The sequence below is a fragment of the Pyrus communis genome, chromosome 16 (genome assembly GCF_963583255.1).
Source record: "Pyrus communis chromosome 16, drPyrComm1.1, whole genome shotgun sequence".
NCBI classification, from domain to species: domain Eukaryota; kingdom Viridiplantae; phylum Streptophyta; class Magnoliopsida; order Rosales; family Rosaceae; genus Pyrus; species Pyrus communis.
The window spans coordinates 6734149-6753063 of record NC_084818.1 but is presented as its reverse complement, the minus strand read 5'-3'; the positions used below and the strand labels follow the sequence as shown (position 1 = coordinate 6753063).

General features: G+C 37.3%; 3 protein-coding genes and 1 pseudogene across 3 annotated transcripts; 1 reads left to right on the top strand and 3 right to left on the bottom strand.

The window, feature by feature from the left end:
- Positions 1-5069: 5069 nt before the first annotated feature.
- Positions 5070-6120, bottom strand: LOC137719711 (uncharacterized). The gene is made up of 2 exons (XM_068458749.1): positions 6045-6120; positions 5070-5602 (listed from the first exon to the last, which is right to left on the bottom strand). Exons 1-2 carry the CDS (start codon positions 6118-6120, stop codon positions 5070-5072), a joined length of 609 nt encoding a protein of 202 aa, XP_068314850.1.
- Positions 6121-6890: 770 nt separating this feature from the next.
- Positions 6891-10861, top strand: LOC137719400 (protein ALP1-like). Its single transcript, XM_068458440.1, has 2 exons — positions 6891-7356; positions 9293-10861. Exons 1-2 carry the CDS (start codon positions 7242-7244, stop codon positions 10336-10338), a joined length of 1161 nt encoding a protein of 386 aa, XP_068314541.1. The 5' UTR covers positions 6891-7241; the 3' UTR covers positions 10339-10861.
- Positions 10862-11549: 688 nt separating this feature from the next.
- On the bottom strand, positions 11550-13531 carry LOC137720470 (actin-depolymerizing factor 1-like). The gene is made up of 3 exons (XM_068459541.1): positions 13320-13531; positions 12034-12299; positions 11550-11919 (listed from the first exon to the last, which is right to left on the bottom strand). Exons 1-3 carry the CDS (start codon positions 13320-13322, stop codon positions 11769-11771), a joined length of 420 nt encoding a protein of 139 aa, XP_068315642.1. The 5' UTR covers positions 13323-13531; the 3' UTR covers positions 11550-11768.
- A 1409-nt stretch (positions 13532-14940) lies between these two features.
- The window catches only part of LOC137719710 (GDSL esterase/lipase 1-like), a 7412-nt pseudogene continuing 3437 nt past the window's right edge, over positions 14941-18915 (bottom strand).

Sequence of the window (18915 nt, the reverse complement as noted above, 5' to 3'; positions counted from 1 at the left end):
ATATGTATATATGTCCAAATTTTACATAAAATTGAAGGATATAATTCGGTTAATTACGCAAAAATATTGTTATAAGGTATTAATAGGGTTTTGAGTTTTTTTTTTTTTTTTTTTTTTTTTTTTTTTTTTTACAAATAAATCATTCAAATATAGTGCAAACGTTGCTATTATGTAGATCGTAAATGAGAAGGTGTTTAGCTCGAATAATATTAAGAACTTAATATGGGTTGGCATTAAGAGCATTTTTACTCATGTATTAAATGGTCTTGCGTTCGGATCTGTCTGATGCATACGCGGCCTTGAACAAGGTCGGATGCTTTTCTTCATTTATATCTTACTTATGTACTTGAGATTTTACGTTCGATGCATTTAAAATAGGATGGAAAAAGCCTGGTTCTTAGTCCAAACAAAAGTATCATTGCAAGGGGACAGAAGGAAAAATAACTGGGAGCTGGGTCACCTATCCCTTCTTAAAATACTGAAAACAAACGTCTCATAATTACATGGCTTAGAATTGGATATTGCAGGATGCAATTTTTTCTTCCACAATTTTAATTACTAGTAACTAAAATATTTTGAATCTAAGTAAGTTTAGTGGACCTTCAGTATGAGACTATTTTATTTATATATCAACAGCTCTTTTATTTATGGCACAAAATACGTAAATTCTCATTTGGTAGTGTGTTAGAATACAAGATTGATAGACACGTAAATTGCATAAAGAAACCGCTTGCCAAGAGTTTTTTGCTCGATTGATTAACAGTGTCCACGCTACACTTAAGGTCTCGAGTTCGATTTTCCTCGTTCCTATTATCGCTTGTATTAAAAGCCAACAAAGAAAAAGAAAGTAACTATTTGAACTTAAACACGAATTTTGATTGGTTTTAAGTGAGGCATGCACACCATGTGTTATTGTGACAACAAAGCAGTCAATTTCCTTAAAAAGAAGTCACGTGCAATATGCATCTTATATTTGTACAAACCTGATGTCATGTGACACGTTTTGAAGACGAAAACCCAAGGCAGAGTCTCTTAAATTTTTCTTAATAAATTGAAATTTGTGTTTTAAATTTCTTTTAGAAAATCTAACAATTAAGATTATCCATACACCAAAATTATCATAATTGCAAAAATCTTGTAGAATTTCTGTGTTCTTGTAAGGAAGAGAGAGAAGAGAGAGAGAGATAGATTTCTTAAGAGTTAAGAAATGTGTGACTTTTCATTAATTACCAAAAGAATGAAACAATTACATATATATAGCCTTTTGACTATTTACATTTAGCTATCTAAACTAATCACATAAAACAAACTAATTACATGAGTAACAAACTTATAACAAACTAATAACCAATTCTAGTTATGATATAGCATCTTCATCTTTACACCCCCTCAAGCTGAACATGGAAGAATCAAGAATTCCAAGTGAAAGCTTGGACTGCATAAATTGGAACCTATTTTTAGACAAGGCTTTGGTATGAATATCTGCAATTTGATCCTGACTGCACATATACTTAACTTCAACCAGATTTGCAAGTACTAGCTCACGAATATAATGATAATCAATCTCTACATGCTTAGTTCGAGCATGAAATACAGGATTAGATGCAAGAGATATAGCAGAGATATTATCACACCAGAGAGTAGGTTTGTGAGATAGAGGAAAACCAAAATCTTTGAGCACCTTGCAAATCCAAGTAACCTTTGCAGCAGTTTGAGCTAAGGATCTGTACTCAGCTTCAGTAGATGAACATGCTACGGTGGATTGTTTCTTGGCACCCCAGCTAATTAAGTTGGTGCCCAGAAAAACACATGAACCACTCGTGGATCTTCTGTTATAAGAGCAACCAGCCCAATCTGCATCAGAATAAGCTGACAGATGCAGTGAGCTTTTCTTAAACAAGAGACCATGAGTGGGAGTCCCTTTGAGAAACCTCAATATACGTTTGGCTGCTTGCATGTGAAGAACAGTAGGTGCATACATAAACTGACAGATTTGATTCACAGCAAAGGAAATATCAGGTCTTGTTCAAGTTAAGTATTGGAGAGCACCTACAATTGATCTGTATTCAGTGGGATTGACAAGTAAATCCCCACTGTGATCTAACTTGGTAGAACTAAGGGGAGTGCAACAGGGTTTTGCACTAGTCATGTTTGTTTTCTGTAACAGATCAAGCATATACTTGCTTTGAGGAAGGAGCATAGTATTTTTGGTTCGGTGAACTTCTAGACCCAGAAAGTAATGCAATGGGCCTAGATCTTTGACAGGAAATAAAGTGCTCAACTTTGCTATAAACTGATTGCAAATGGTAGCATTAGGACCATTGACCAGAATATCATCAACATAAACAAGGACAATAACCAGAGTGGGAGCATGTGGAACAAATAAAGAAGCATCAGAGGATGATTGACTAAATCCCAGAGATTGGAGAGCTTGAAATAATTTGTCAAACCAAGCTTTAGGAGCTTGTTTAAGTCCATAGAGGGATTTTCTGAGCTTACACACATGATGAGGTTTGCTGAGATCTTGAAAACCAAGAGGTTGAACCATGAACACATCCTCCTTTAAGTCACCATGCAGAACTGCATTACTTACGTCCAGTTGGTTGAGGAACCAATTAAACTGGACAGCAAAGGATAACAAAAGTCTGATAGTAAATGGCTTTGCAACTGGACTGAAGGTTTCTGTATAGTCAAGACCTTCATTTTGGTGAAATCCCTTAGCAACAAGCCTTGCTTTATATCTCTCAATGGATCCATCATGATTCTTTTTAATTCTAAAGACCCACTTGCAGCTAACTACATTTTGAGAGGGTGAGGATGGAACAAATGTCCAAGTGCCAGTAGATAAGAGAGCATTGAATTCAGTTTGCATTGCCAATCTCCAATTTTCAGACTTAGAGGCTTGAAGATAAGTATTGGGAATGTTATCAATGGAGGAAGGAAATGGATGTTTGGTAACTGTGAAGACTTTGGGTTTATGAATTCCATTTTTGGATCTAGTAACCATGGGATGAATATTAGGAACAGAATGATTCACAGGTTGTTGTGTAGGCACGGTAGGAGAAAAATGCACAGAAGGAGGAGATATAGGGGGTTGTGAGGAAGGTGAGAGTGTTGGTGATAGAGGCATAGGTGTAATGGATAGAGATGTAGCCATTGAAAACTGAAGATCAATAGAGGAAGATGTAGAAGTAAACGGTTCAACATAGGATAAAACATGAGGAACAACTTTAAATGGAAAAGTAGTCTCATCAAAAGTAACATGCCGAGCGATATAGATCCGATTGGTGTCCAAATCCAAACACCTATAACCTTGGTGTTGTAAACTGTAGCCCAAGAAGACACATCTTTTACTTTTCCCATCAAGCTTAGATGAAATGTAGGGCTTTAACCATGGATAACAACTGCACCCAAAGACCTTAAGTTTGGAATAATCGGGATACTTGTTAAACAACAACTCCCAGGGTGATTTAGTATTTCCTGATAGAGGGAGCCGATTTATAAGATAAATGGCAGTAGTAAAAGCTTTAACCCAATAGGAATGAGGAACACTAGATTCAACTAATAAGGTCTCAGCTATCTCAACAAGATGCCTATGTTTCCTCTCCACACAACCATTTTGTTCTGATGTGTGTGGACAACTAAGTTGTTGTACATTACCATGAGTATGGAGAAAGGATTTAAATTGTAAATTGGTAAATTCACCCCCAGAATCTGAACGAAGGATTTTGATTTTATTACCAACAATATTCTCAACATAAGCTTTGAAGGTTACAAAAGTAGAATACACCTCTGATTTGGTCTTTAAAGGAAAACACCAACTGTATTTGCTAAATTCATCAACTATGAGAAAGTAATATCGAAAACCACTCACTGAAGTGACAGGAGCTGGTCCCCACAGATCACAATGTAATAGCTCAAGAGACTTAGAGGTGAATGTAGTTAATGAACCAAATGGTAGTTTATGATTTTTAGCAAAAACACACTTGGAGCAAAAGAAGTCAATAAAGGTGGTACCTTTAATAGCAAGCTTATTACTAGAGATTATTTTGCGAAATATAGATGAGGAAGGGTGACCCAGTCAACTGTGCCAGAGTTTGACTGAACCTTGAGCACTGACAAGAGCATAAGAACATCCAGGAGATTGAGCAGTGGAAGAACAATTTTGCATATGGTAAAAGCCATCTTTAACTAGACCCTGCAAAAACGTCATCCCCATAGTACGATCCTTTACAATAAATCCATCAGAGTCAAGTGTTAAGGCACAATAGTTATCTTTGAGAAATTGGTATGCAGATAACAAATTGTGTTTCATTTGAGGAACATGAAGCACATTACTCAAATGAAATTTAGCATTAGAAGAATGAAAAGAAGAAGAACCAACATAATGTATAGAGAGATCTTTACCATCACCGACATAGACTTTGTCCTCGCCAGTGTACGGTGTTGGTGAAGAGATGTTAGCAATATCATTAGTGATGTGATATGTGGCGCCAGAATCCAGTAGCCAAGAGAGAGAAAGCTTGGATGTATAGTGTGCACACATTGCTGCAAGTTTGGCAGGAGGAATCTTCCTAGAGATGTCAGGATTCATGCGATCAAAGCAGTCAATAGCTTCATGACTGGTGGAGCCACAAATTTGACAAGGAACATGATTACTACTGAAAAGAATGACGAACACCTTGTTGATGACCACAGTTGGAGGATTGACCTCGATAATTTCCTCTGTGTCCACGATTGTTATTGTACCGACCAGGATTATGGTAATGATTACCCCTATTGATGTTCCTTCCACGATAAGAGTTGAATCGAAAAGATTGTTGAGATTATGCAACATATGCTTGAGGCAGTGGAGTTGGAAGAAGAGGCGGTTGAGACTGAGCAGAGAACACCTGAAAATACTCAGTAGTGGAAGAAGAGAGCTTCTTGCGACGAGACATTGAAAGCTCCTTGGTGAGAAGAAGGTCCTGTAACTCATCTAGGGACGTGGAAGAGAGACGTAACATGACAGAATCAATAAACGATTCGAATTCATCAGGTAATCCAGCAAGAGTAGCCGCAATTAAATCTCAATTAGAAATAGGTGCACCAGCAGCAGAATGAGAGTTAGAGATTTCTTTGAGTTGTTGAAGATAATCCGCCATAGATTGAGCACCTTTTTGAATTGCTTGAAGACGAGACCGGAGTTGATGAATGTGAACATCTGAAACTCCACCAAAACGTTGTTCAAGCTTGATCCAAAGATCTCGAGTAGAAGAGACACCAATAGTAAAAGGAATGACATCTTCCGAGAGTGTAGAATTCAACCAAATCAACAGATTCTGATCCTTTTCATACCAAATCTCAAAGGCTGAATTAATCGATCGATCTTGAAGAAATGGCGGTGGACATGGCTCAGTACCTTCAACAATGCCAAGAAGTTTGTAGCGCCGGAGAATCGGTGCAAACAGAGCACGCCATGGAAGATAGTTAGATTTCTTGAGCTTAATCGGCACCATGCTTCCAATATTCTGAATTGTGAGATAAGCATATGAATTTGACAAATTAGGGTTTGTCGAAGAGTTTGGGGCAAAATTTTGAAGAGATTCATGAGTTGAAGAATCTGACAGAGATGCCATTGCAATCAGAAACAAGAATTACAAGAGAAGATCGTCGAGAATCAGAGAGACGAAGCGGAAGAAGGGATCGAATTAGCCGTGAGGCAGAAGGCGAAGGATACCATCTAGAATTTATGTGTTCTTATAAGGAAGAGAGAGATTTCTTAAGAGTTAAGAAATGTGTGACTTTTCATTAATTACCAAAAGAATGAAACAATTACATATATATAACCTTTTGACTATTTACATTTAGCTATCTAAACTAATCACATAAAACAAACTAATTACATGAGTAACAAACTTATAACAAACTAATAACCAATTCTAGTTATGATATAGCATCTTCATTAAGATTTTCCATAATTAAAATTCGTCTCTATAATTTCCTTTTTGAAAAATCTAATAATTAAGATTTTCCATAAACCAATATTATCATAATTGCAAAACCTTCTTTTAACCTCTTTAATTCTTCTTCTTCTTCTTCTTCTTGTTCCCCAGGTCCCAAGTTCTTCTTCTTCCCCATTTCCCAAGTTTGGTTCTCCCTCATCTAATATCGTTTGTATAAGTCACTTAGTACTATGGTCTGGTGGTATTTCTCTTCACTTGTAAGTGAGAGGTCTTAGGTTTGATTCTCACCAAATACGAATTTGAACCATATTATTGCTAGCTCACCATGAGACTTAACCCACTTTCCCACCCCTTAGTGTAGATAGTGTCGTTTGTTAAAAAAAAAAATCGATATTAAAAAAACAAAAAGGAAAGAAACTGCCTGAACCGTTACATGAATTTAGAGTCGTTTAAGTGAGGCATGCGCGCCGCGTGTTATCAAAACATTAAAAACAGTCGATTCCCTTGAAAAGAAGTCACGTGCAATGCGCATGTAACCTTTTTGAACAGACCTAGCATCAAGTGACACGTTTCATTGACGGAAAAACCAAAGCGGAAGGCACCCTTGAATTTTTTTTAAGGTAACAAATTGAAATTCGTCTATGTAATTATCCTTTTGAAAATATAATAATAAAAGATTTTCCATACACCAAAATTTTCATAATTGCAAAAACTTCATTCAACCTCTTTTTTTTTTTTTTTTTTTTTTTTCTCCTCCATATTTTGTTGGTGAAAAGGACAAAAGAAAAGGATATAATAAATTGACACACACACGGAGCGAGAAAACGAGGCAATCGGAAGTCTTTCATGTCCAGAAACTTATATATTTATATATATATATATATATATATATATTCATTGTCTTTGCTGCATTGTCTTGCTCTCGACCATCCCGCGTCACTTGCAATCTTCAACCTTCTCCTTCACGTATTTTTCTTCAACTTATATATTCTCACTGCATGCTTTAAAATCCAACCAAAATAAAGAAAAAAATTAACACCATTAATATCGCATATATTTATACACTAAGCTACAAACTTTCATCCTCCAAAAACCCGACCCTTTAAAGCCAATCCATCTCCTCCCACACACAAACATCATGTTCTTTCTGTTCATCATCTCTGTTTCTCTCACAGGCTTCAAATTTCAGGTTTGTGGCTGATGGGTTTTCTCTGAATTGTGTAGGATTCTTAATTGTTTGATTTTCTTGCCTGACAAACACTTTGGAGTTTGTTGTTGTTGCTTTTGAGTTCTGAAATGGGACCGATCAGAGGGTCCAGGAGGAAGAAGAAGGTTGACCAGAATGTGTTAGCTGCTTCAGACCCTCAGACCCTGGAATGTTGGTGGGATGGCTTCTCTCAGAGAATTACTGGTACAAATATTCCTCTGCTGCTACCTCTGTGTTTGTTTTGTTGGTTAATTTGTTTTAATCGGTTGTCTTTAAATATATGTAATTGGTTTGGATATATATGGTTTGTTTCTTATGAGGGCATTTCTTGCTTTTTTTTTTTTTTTTTCCTTTTTTTTTTTTTTTGGTGTTTGATGAAATATTAAGACTTGGGTTCAATGCAGTTTTCAGAAATTGGATATTTTTGTTGTGACTAGTGAATCATATTTGCAAGTGGATTTCTAGTGGTATATAATCTTACAATCTTACAGTTCTTAGCTTCTTTTGATTCGTGTTATCGAGCTCGTGCTTCGTGCACTCGTTGTTGTTGCTCAGAGCATGGCATTCCTAGTTTGATGACTATTTAGGGTATTATTTTAGGTTTTATGCATTATTCCTTCCATTAAATTTATGATGCTAATAAATAACTTCGTCAACGGTTTCCTTTTTTGTAATTCCGGTTGATATATAAGTAGTTGATTTCTTATTTTGATGTTTCTCTTAGCAGACAATCCTGTTAGTGTTCATGACAGCAATTTGTTCTAAGCATGTGTTGAAATTTTTAAACAGGCTGCATTATTTTCGGTGATTAGATTGTGGTATTGTGCCATGAATGTTTTTTCTTGAGATAAGGTTGTGTTATACATTCCCTTCCCAAGTATATTTCTCTTCATTTTTCTTGTGCATTAACCTTAGGTTCCTCAATGTGAGCATACCTGGTCCTCTGATTAGATCCAGGATAACCTGTTTGTATCTTGGCGTTCGTTGGATTTTGCTGAGTGTCGTGGCCTAATAGCGATACTTTAATATGTTTAGATTTTGCGGTTAACATGATCCTGTTACCAAGTACAAATTTTTTGTTTTGGACTGGCCTAGACCAGTACTTCAATCAATCAAAACAAAGTGAGTGGACTGATTTGGAAAACACTTGTAGGCATATAGCAGAGGGATCGGCAGACAGAGAGCTATGGGGCACCTAGGTTTTGCTTTGGTTGTGTCCTTGGATGACATGGTTAGGTTCAGAAATTTCTTTATCTTGTATAGCGAGGCTAATCTATTAGTTTCAAGTTATGCTGTTTGCTTTAACTCCTTTGTTTGAAAGCTATGCAACCGATGTTCTTCTAATGAAAACGTGAAGAATTCTATGTACTTACCTCATGAAATACCAAAAAATGCAGACTTCTTAATGAAGTCTTTCCAATTTCATATAAGATAGCTTTCGTGCTGAGTATTTACTTCTTATATGCTGCTCTGTCAACCCTTTAGGGTGATCCTTTGTGTGGAACACTAAGGAACTCAAGCGACAGTCGTCCAAAATGAGTGTCTGTATACTTTTCTGGATAGAGTAGGTTGCATAAACATTAAAAAAGAAACAGCAATAGCTTTCAAGAGAACATGATATAGGAGTTAAAGGCCATTCCATTAGGGCGACAATCGCTAAACAGGTTTGGAATCACATTTTATCATTTATTCAGGATTTTGGTGTCTGCTGTCTTTCTTGTTAGGAAAGATAGGTCCATCTGCTTGTTGTAAAACGGAAAGGCATAAGATTTTGGCGATTTGATCGTGTACCATATACCTATACCTCGAAAGATTAACTTTCCAGCTTTTATGTCAAATGTCCTCTATGTTATGTTCTTCGCTGAGAAACTTAGATTTTCACCTGGAATGAAATACAGTAATTCGACCTACCTTTTGTTCAGCATTGTTCTCTTCAGTGGTTAAGGAGTTGAAGTATATTTTCGACCTTTCGATGATATTTCAGACTATATTTATATTACTTCGCTAACTCTTGCGGTTAAATGAATTCGATCCTCTTTTGCAGAGGTTTTTCTGATCTTTTGGTTCTGCCAAGGACATTGGCATAAGGGTTCTGAAATTCACATTGATAAATGATTAGATTTTGTTTTCTACTTTCTAGGTCAATCAAAATCTAAAGGAGCATTGAAATTTGAATCTTTCTTCAAAATTTCGATAAAGACATTCGCCTACATCTGTTCGCTTGTAAAGGAAGATATGATGGCCAGGTCAACCTTCTGCTACTCAAATAACAAGCCATTATGTCTGAATGACCAAGTTGCTATCGCTCTTAGGAGGCTCAGCTCGGGTGATTCATTGTGCAGCATCGGTGAATGCTTTGGCATGAACCAATCCACTGTTTCGCACATAACCTGGCGGTTTGTGGAAGTAATGGAAGAAAAAGCTCTGCACCATCTGTCATGGCCTAAAGAGCAGGGTGAAATGGAGGAGATAAAGTCCAAGTTTGAGAAAATTCGCGGCCTTCCAAATTGCTGCGGTGCAATTGACATCACACACATCATGATGACTCTGCCTTCAGCGGACTCATCAGATGATGTCTGGCTCGATGGCGAGGAAAACTGCAGCATGATCTTGCAGGCAATTGTTGATCCAGACATGAGGTTCCGTAACATAATCACAGGATGGCCAGGAAGTCTGAGTGATGACATAGTCCTCAAAAGCTCAGGTTTTTTCAAGATGTCCGAAGAAGGAGATTGCTTAAATGGGGAGAAGTTGGTGCTTTCACAAGGAACAGAACTGAGAGAATACATAGTAGGAGATTCCGGCTTTCCTCTTTTGCCGTGGCTTCTCACTCCTTACAACGGAAGAGGCCGCCTCTGGGAGCATGAGTCTGATTTCAACAAGCGGATTTCTGCAACGCAGATGGTGGCGCAAAGGGCGTTGGTGAGGCTGAAAGAGATGTGGAAGATAATTCAGGGCGTAATGTGGAAGCCGGATAAGAACAAGCTGCCGAGGATTATTCTTGTTTGCTGTATACTGCACAATATAGTGATTGATATGGAGGATAAGGTGCAAGATGAAATGCCATCGTCTCGCCATCATGATCCCGGTTACCACCAACAAATTTGTGAATCTGCCGCTGACGGTACGGCCTTTCAACTGAGAGAGAATCTCTCTATATACTTAGCCGGAAGATTGTCTCCCTGAGAAGACCCTTGGTTGCATCCTGGATGGTGGTTTCATTGGTTTTTACTTTTTGTAATCTTTGCCAGTTGAAATTGGAGAGTTTATAATCTTTGGGATTTTGCTTTCTTCTATAGAAACTATGTCTTAACATGGTTTTAGTTGAAAAAATGGCAGCATATAAATATGGTTCTTTAGCATTCTGAGTACCCATATATTAGTGTGTGTTACTGTCACATTTGTGTTATTGATCGTCTTCTAATGTGTGGATAAATAAGGTTGATATGTCACGAACTGAAAGTATAATATTAATAAATAAATCTATACGTTATAAGATAACTAAACTGATAATACCGCAGATGGTTGGTGACAATTACAAAGAAAAACCTCTCTTATTTGGTTGAAGGCCTAATAGAAAAGAGACGCAATTTCGAGGACAGTGCCCTTTTGATTATCCAGCATTTTAGGGAACTCAAGTCCAGTACTCCGGAGCGCCCAAATTATTTTGGCTTCTTTAGTCCCACATTACACCAAACATGACAATGCTAGTCCAAACCCTAGTTTGGTATTAAGATGATTATGAAAAAAATAGCTATCCTAACTTTTTATATGTTTGGTAAACATTCAGCTTCAGCTTCAATTTTTTTTCACAGTTTTGGGTGAAAAAAAACCAGAAACATAAAGCTACAAAACCTAGCTTTGAAAAACCAGCATTTTTTGCACATCTGTTTTACATAAAAGTTTATCAAACACTATAATATTGCTTTTTTTTTTCTTTTTCAAAAGCACTTTTACAAAAAGGTTTACCAAACACTCTGCTGCTTTATTTCACAGCGGTTTATTCTCACATCACATCAGAAGCAGTTTTTTTTCAAAGCACAGCAATACCAAACCAGCCCTTAAGACATCTACTTTCTAGCTTCTTGGTTCGGCATTACACCAAAAACAAAACAATGTTAGTTCAACTTAGACCAAGCCAACACAAACCAACATTATTCCTTCAAGCGGTCCAGTTCAAAATAGTCATGCGTAAAAAAAAAGGCTTTAGGGGGACATAAGAGTCCTCCTAAGGTTTAAAATTAACAATGAGTTTGGAAATACTTTTGGCATCACATAGTCGAACATGAAGACAAGCAACTAAGAAGTTACCACGTGACCACATCCACACGAATGGGACCGCATGCAGGGGATTTGTGAGATAAAATGGGGACAAAAAGGGAGGCCACTTTCCCTACTAAGATGCAAGCAGGACACAAGTGATATCCATTCCAATAAACCACCATATTGGTTTTGTATATCAAGCCAAAATGAGGTACCAATAATCTACGAATTACAAGTCGAATCATCAACGAAGTGCAATAGTAAACCAAATTGACGATCATAGGGCTATAAACATGTCACCGTAAAGAACAGATTGGATAGTTGAACCTCGTTTCATCGACGATGCTTTTCGTTCAATTAGCACGGCTTCTAATAACATCGAGACCCACTTCGGTTGGATCAGTAGCTTGCAACTCCATCTGAATTCCGTCCAACTCTCTCTTAAACGTGTCCTTCGAACTCGCGTAAATCATCTTGCTTCTCACCTTCGCCGTGTCAGGGGACCTTCATGCATAAATCTTAAATGAGTGTAACAGCCAAGGAACATATAATGATATTTACATTTAGAGTAATGAACAAGGTCTACAAAGCCTAGAACTCTACACTCTAATTGGTTACCAAGCAACGAAAATAATCCGGCTCTTCTGGCAGTTCTCCTCCGTCACGTAATCAAAGTCATAAACAGCGTATCGGCACTCGTTAGGAGGGAGGCTTGCAGAGAAATCCTCATAGCTGTCAGTTGGCTCGCCAAGCTTTTCCACTATAACCTCATTTTGCTTCTCCTCGATCTTGTAAACTATGAAGCGGTAAGTTCTTTTTGCCTTCAATTCTAAAAACTTTAGCTTGCATTCGTCATGCATAGCCATCCCGGATCTTGCATTTGCCTGCAAATATTCAACGGATACCAAAATGCATCAAATACGAACAACACATCAGCAGTAAATTAGCAATTTGTACGGCTACACACAGAATTTCACTCCACCCCTCAAATCACGGAACAATGAAAACACACAGCAACATCCCAAAAATCCAAAACCAAAACACACCTTGCTATTTTCCCATCACGGTTTATCAACTCTCGGTTCATAGTTAAAGCTAAGAATTACTTGTTTCCTCAAGCATCCCATAATTCCAAACTATTAACAAATCAAATTATTGCTAAATCACTGACATACTTATACGGTTATACCTGCCATGAAAAATTAACCACCACTACCACCAAGCAAAAGAAGAAGAAAAAACCGACAAATGTAGAACAAATGCTAAACAAAGTTCAATTTCTTAGGACTCGTTTGGATGCTTTTAAAATTATTGAAAGCACTTTTCATGAAAATACTTTTCGAACAATCCTTAGTAAAATTGTAAGTGAATCCTGGAAAATCACTTTAAGTGCTTTTGGAATTCAAAAACATTTTCTCTAAAAGCGCTTTCAGTCATTTTAAAAACACTTTCAAACAAACCCTTTTAAGTAGTCATTACACTAATCATAACTCAAATTAGTAATCCAAGTTCAAGGCAAAATGTAAAATTCAGGCTCAAAATATCATCACAACATAAAACAAAATTCATACTTTTGTGATTGCAAAACACAAAATTTGCATATACAAAATATATACTTATTGCAAAAATATAAAATCAAATCAAAATTAAAATGCATATGCAACTGCAGAAACTCATCGATTAATCGTGATTAGATAATCAAAAGGGATGAGATTCGACCATCAACTTCTAACTTACCCGCCATTTCATGAATTTCTCAAAACCAAGCAAAAAAATTTCAAAAAAAAATCGAACACCAAAACCGCACGGATCATTTATAATACAGAGGATCATCAATCCAGAAAAGAACTGAAATTATAACAAGAAAGTGAAACCCCAGAGAGTCAAGTAGATGAAGTGCTCACCATTTTCCCGAGAAATATCGGCGGGGAGAGAGAGAGAGAGAGAGAGAGAGAGAGAGAGAGAGAGATGGATAGAGTCTCAGCGGTAGAAGAAGAGGGCTGCGGGTCGCGGCAGGAATATGTGGGAGCTTTCCGCCTTAGGAAGCGTTGCTAATATTACCGTCACGGCAGAGAGAAATTGGGCGGTGATCCAACGATATTTGAACACGTGTTCTACGTTGTGCAATGAGAGATGGCATGTCATTTACGTCAAGTAAGAGGTGGTTTTGCATCCATGGGCTTGGCCCAAAAGTCAGTTCCGGGTCCAAGACTCCATGCAATCAAAATTAAAAAGGAAAATTCCAACTTTTATTCGGATTTATTTGTTTATATTTGTGTCGTGTTTATATTAACTTAGAAACTAATCAACCTGCCGAAGGACATAAAATGATGTAGCTCTTGTTTGAAAATATTTTTAAAATAACTGAAAGCGTTTTTAATGAAAATATTTTTGAAACTAATCTTTAGTAAAATCAAAATGGATCCTAAAAAATACTTAAGATGCTTCTTGCAAGAAACACAGATCTTGTGCTTCTTTCAAATTTTGGAACCTAAAACCAATTCCACCAAAAGCTCATCTCAAAAACACTTTCAAACAAATACGGCAACTTATAATTATTAGATAAAAAAAATACGTAGTTTTATAAAATTCAACACACATTTTATACCATGTGCTATTACACACACTCAATTTCTCGAATATACGAAGCAGCTCATAGAAAATACATACAATTGCACACCTCAATTGTAATAAAATCATTTACGAGTAAAAGTACTTCTTATAAAAATAATCTTAAACAATTCATAAGCTACAATTCAGAATGTTTGCTTCATCAATAAATATGTAGAAACTATCTTTACTTAATTCTTGAACTGCATGTCAAATTGTTAGGCGCAGTGAAATTTGGAGTTCCACTCCAAAATAGCTTGGCAAACTGCTCGTAGGCACTTTCAGTTGCATGAGCAGAGTCAAAGAAGAGATGTTCACTAACATTGTCACACAAATAGAGGTCTTTGACACCTCTCCCCACTCCACGACTATAAGCTCCTCGATATGGAGCACTGCCGCAACATGACACCTTCCCTTCCTTCAAACCTTTGACAACAATATCACAAGCTCAAAATCTTTAAAGTAAAAAACAAAAGGTGATTATTCATTTATGAGTTTTTCCAAATTGAATTCGTGAAAAGTCCCACTTTCGAAAGAGGAATTCAAATTTTAGAGTGGTTGTGACTAATTAGAAAAGACGTTTCGCTGTGATTTTTTTGCTTTGCATCTCACACAAGTTTTTTTTTTTCTTCTTCCTCGTAGTTTAAATTAATTTAGTGTAAACTTTCGCTTAAATAAAAAAAATTCAATGCTTAAGATTAAAACAAACAAAAAAAATCCTAGGTGCTGTTTCTTATGGAAAAGAATTGAGACTTGAATTCAAAAGTAGAAATAGGGTGACCATTCTCATTCATGAGCACTGTATAAAATAGTGCTTCTTATCAGATGGCTGTTTATTTGTCAAATACTGACAAGTTGACAACTGAGCAAGCCAAGCAACAATTCTGCATGTATCACTTCATCAACACATGCATATCAGATATCTTTGATTAATTCTTGATTGGATTCAAATAGTGCTTTCAAATTGTAAGGCGCAGCAACGTCGGGATTTCCATTCCAAAATAGCTTGGCAAGCTGCTCGTAGGCCTTTTCATTTGGATGAGCATCGTCAAAGAAAAGATATTCGGTAACATTGTCGCATAAGTCATACTCTTCGATACCTCTCCTCCCTCCACAGCTATTAATTCCTCGATATGGACCAGTGCCACAACATGCCATCTTCCCTTCCTTGAAACCTTTGCCAACAATATCACAAGTCAAAAGAAATAATAGGAAAAAACGGATTAATTGAGTAATTTTTCAGTTGCTTTTTTCTTGAAAGTTTCATGTCAGTTTTTTCAGATTGACATATATACTATAGGTGTGACATCCCACATCGCCCAGGGGAGCGATCCTTAAATGTATATTCTCATCCCTACCTAGCATGAGGCCTTTTGGGAGCTCACTGGCTTCGGGTTCCGTAGGAACTCCGAAGTTAAGCGAGAAGGGGGCTAGAGCAATCCCATGATGGGTGACCCACTGGGAAGTTGCTCGTGAGTTCCCAAAAACAAAACCGTGAGGGAATGGTAAGCCCAAAACGGACAATATCGTGATACGGTGGTGGAGCGGGCCCGGGAAGTAATCTGCCTCGGGCCAGGATGTAACAATTGACCCATCAGGAAGTTCTCGTGTGAGTTCCCAGAAACAAAACTGTGAGGGTGTGGTCGGGGCCCAAAGCAGACAATATCGTGCTACGGTGGAGTCGGGCCCGGGAAGTGGTCCCGCCCGGGCCGGGATGTGACAATAGGAATGTACGTATACACTAGTACATAACAGCATATTTACCAAATCAATTCCATCACGGGCATCAATAGCTCGTGGTAGAAACTATTCAATTACCACGGTTAAATGTGGCTTGTGGTAGATAACATTAATTCACCACGATCAGATTATGGCCCGTTGTTAAAAGTGAATAATCTACAACGGTTTTTAATCTTGTGATGTAATATCAAAACCACCATGCAATATGCTCGTTGTGGTTACTTCAAACGACCACATCGCCTTTTGAAAATTCACCACGCCATTTGCCCGTGGTGGCTTTTTTTTTTTTTTTTTTTTTTAATATTTTGGAGGATATTAAAATCTAAAATCCCAATTATTTCCCCTCGCATGAAATTGGATGAAAACCCTAAAAAGAAAACGTCAATCCTTTTGTTTCTCCATCTCTTCCGTCTCCGGCCGATCTCGATTTGGTCGTCTCTCCGGTCATCTCTCCCTCAATCAATGGCAACCTCTCTACATCACTCAGGTTTCTTTTATCCTATATCTTTTGATTTCGTTTTCTTGTTATGAATAAGCATTTAAATTATCATTGATCATCGAACTTGGAGATGTGTATGCATTTTTGTGGCTTACAACTCGCAAATTTCTCTTCCGGTGTTTCGCTCTCTCACACATCCATCCAAAGGCACACATTTTTCACATCATCATCGTAAATAATTTATAACGGGCATTAGCTATGGTCAATTAGTAATCGACAACGGTCATAGTACGTGGTGTTAGATCTCAATCTACCACGGGTACAATCCGTGGTTATATTGCATTTAACAACGGGCATAGCCCATGGTAAAAACTGAGACTTTTTATCACATCCAGAATACTAACGGGTATAGTGTCTGTGGTAGATTGCAATTTATTACGGGCATTCACCGTGATAGATGAGCTTTTTTCTTCTAGTGATAATGCGTATCCCAAAATGATGTATTGTTTTGTTATCTGCAGGTTTTGACTTCGTTCCCCCGCTTGTATTTATTTTTATTGCTCCTTATTTTTTAATAAAATTATGTAGATAGGGGACAGAGGGGTTGTTCTATTGGGGAGTTAGCCATTTCTAATCACTATAGAGGGGAAGGAAATTGCCTACTTTGTAATTGATTTCTAAATCCCATGGTCTTGGTCCTTTTTGACCATCTTGTGTGAGTTTGGAGAGTATAGCCACTATAGTAGACCAATAACCAAACCTTATGTGTAACGCGACTTGTCTAATTCATTATCATCTTTTTATTTTAAAAAAAAAAAATGCTTGCTTCCCACTAAATGATCTAAACAATGCATATTCATAATAACGAAAGAGGATTAAGGAAGTTGATATACCATATTTGGAAGGGTGATTTATTCTCTGTGTAATAAACTTGTTAAACTCGGAGAGTGAGTATCAGAATCCTGTGAGTTCACTCTCTAGCTTTTTTAGGAGTTTGAAAAGTGCTTTGTTGTGTAGTTTCACGTATGGTGTAAGTTCTTCGTTGGGAATACAACCAAGATCATACATGTTCATATATAAACCCAAAATTTCTTGCTCCTTCGTTATATATTTCCTGCCGCAAAAGTAATATTTATTAGTACCCTATGTGCGTATATAATGAAACTTTTTCTCAAAGTGCTAAGAATTTACTTTGATCACTGTAGTTATGTTGCCGATCACCAGGCCTCCAAATTCCTCATGGGAGTAGGTTCGAAGCACATAGGAATTTGTATCGAAGGGGAAAAGGTAATGGTTGCTTCCAATGCAGAACAAGTAGACAGCTCGTGATACTAAAGGGTTGGCTTCTTCTTCCCCAAGTTTCTGCCTTAACGACTTGGCAATGTTCTTGAAATATGCTGCTTGAGAATGGAGGTCTCTCGCCTGAAGTATGATATAGTATATGAAAAATAATAGGTAACCATTAACGGATATGAAACCTTACATATGTAGTCAAACATGAAGTCAATATATGAAATCTGACAAATACTTATCCAAGTTTCAAATCAAACAATGGTTTGGCTAATATAGATGTGTGTATGTGTGTATATTTTGTTAATTTTCTGGTGTGAGATTTTTGTCTTCTTCAGTAATTATGACTTCAAAACTGAAACACATCCAATTTCTTGCAAACTCACAAGTCACATACCAAGCCTACGCGAGTTTCAATCAAAGCACTGTTGAAAATCAATGTCAAAGTTAGGCAAGGAAAGTTAGTCAATGTTAGGTATGGTTGAATAAAAATTATTAGGTGCAATTAATGTGTTTTGTGTGGTAATAAATAATCTTAGTTTAATCATTTGGTTTGCTATAAATACCTAAGTTCTCAAGCATTGTAAATCATCCAAGGAAAAACAAAGCCTAGAGCTAAATAAGAAAAACTTTGCTAATTAGTTTGTTTTGTGAGCTTTCTTTAAGAGCGTGTTCTATTTTCTTCTTCTTGGGATCATTAGAGTTATCTTGGATACTCTTCTTATTCAACAATTGGTATCAGAGCCAAGTCGGTCAGGGATCGTTCTTGGTAGAGCATTGGTTGTAAAGTCTCTTGAAATTCCGAGTATGCTCTGTGGTTGCAGTTTTGACTGATCTTCCACATCAGAAAAAGGTTTCTTGAGATTATTGCTGGGGTTATCACAAACCTTGAGAGGGAGCTTCTTTGTGTCGAGAGTAGTGTATTACTCTGCACGGTAATCACTCAAGCTTGTTCGGTGTAGTCAAAGTCTTGCCGATACGATGGGTGATCTTCAAGTTGTTGGAGGAATCAAGAAGCTCAACAACCAAAACTATAACACGTGGGCAACGTGTATAGAGTCTTACCTTCAAGGTCAAGACTTGTGGGAGGTTGTCGGTGGTAGTGAAGTTACACAACCGGCAGCGGAAGATGCTAACGGCGTCTTGCGAAAGTGGAAAATTAAAGCAGGCAAAGCGATGTTTGCTTTAAAAACCACAATTGAAGAAGAAATGTTGGAGCACATTCGGGATGCCAAAACGCCAAAGGAAGCATGGGACACTTTTGTTACACTCTTTTCGAAGAGGAACGATACAAAATTGCAACTTCTCGAGAATGAGCTGCTATCGATGGTACAACGCGACATGACGATTGCCCAGTACTTTCACAAGGTGAAGTCGATATGCCGCGAAATTTCAGAATTAGATCCAACAGCTCCTATTGG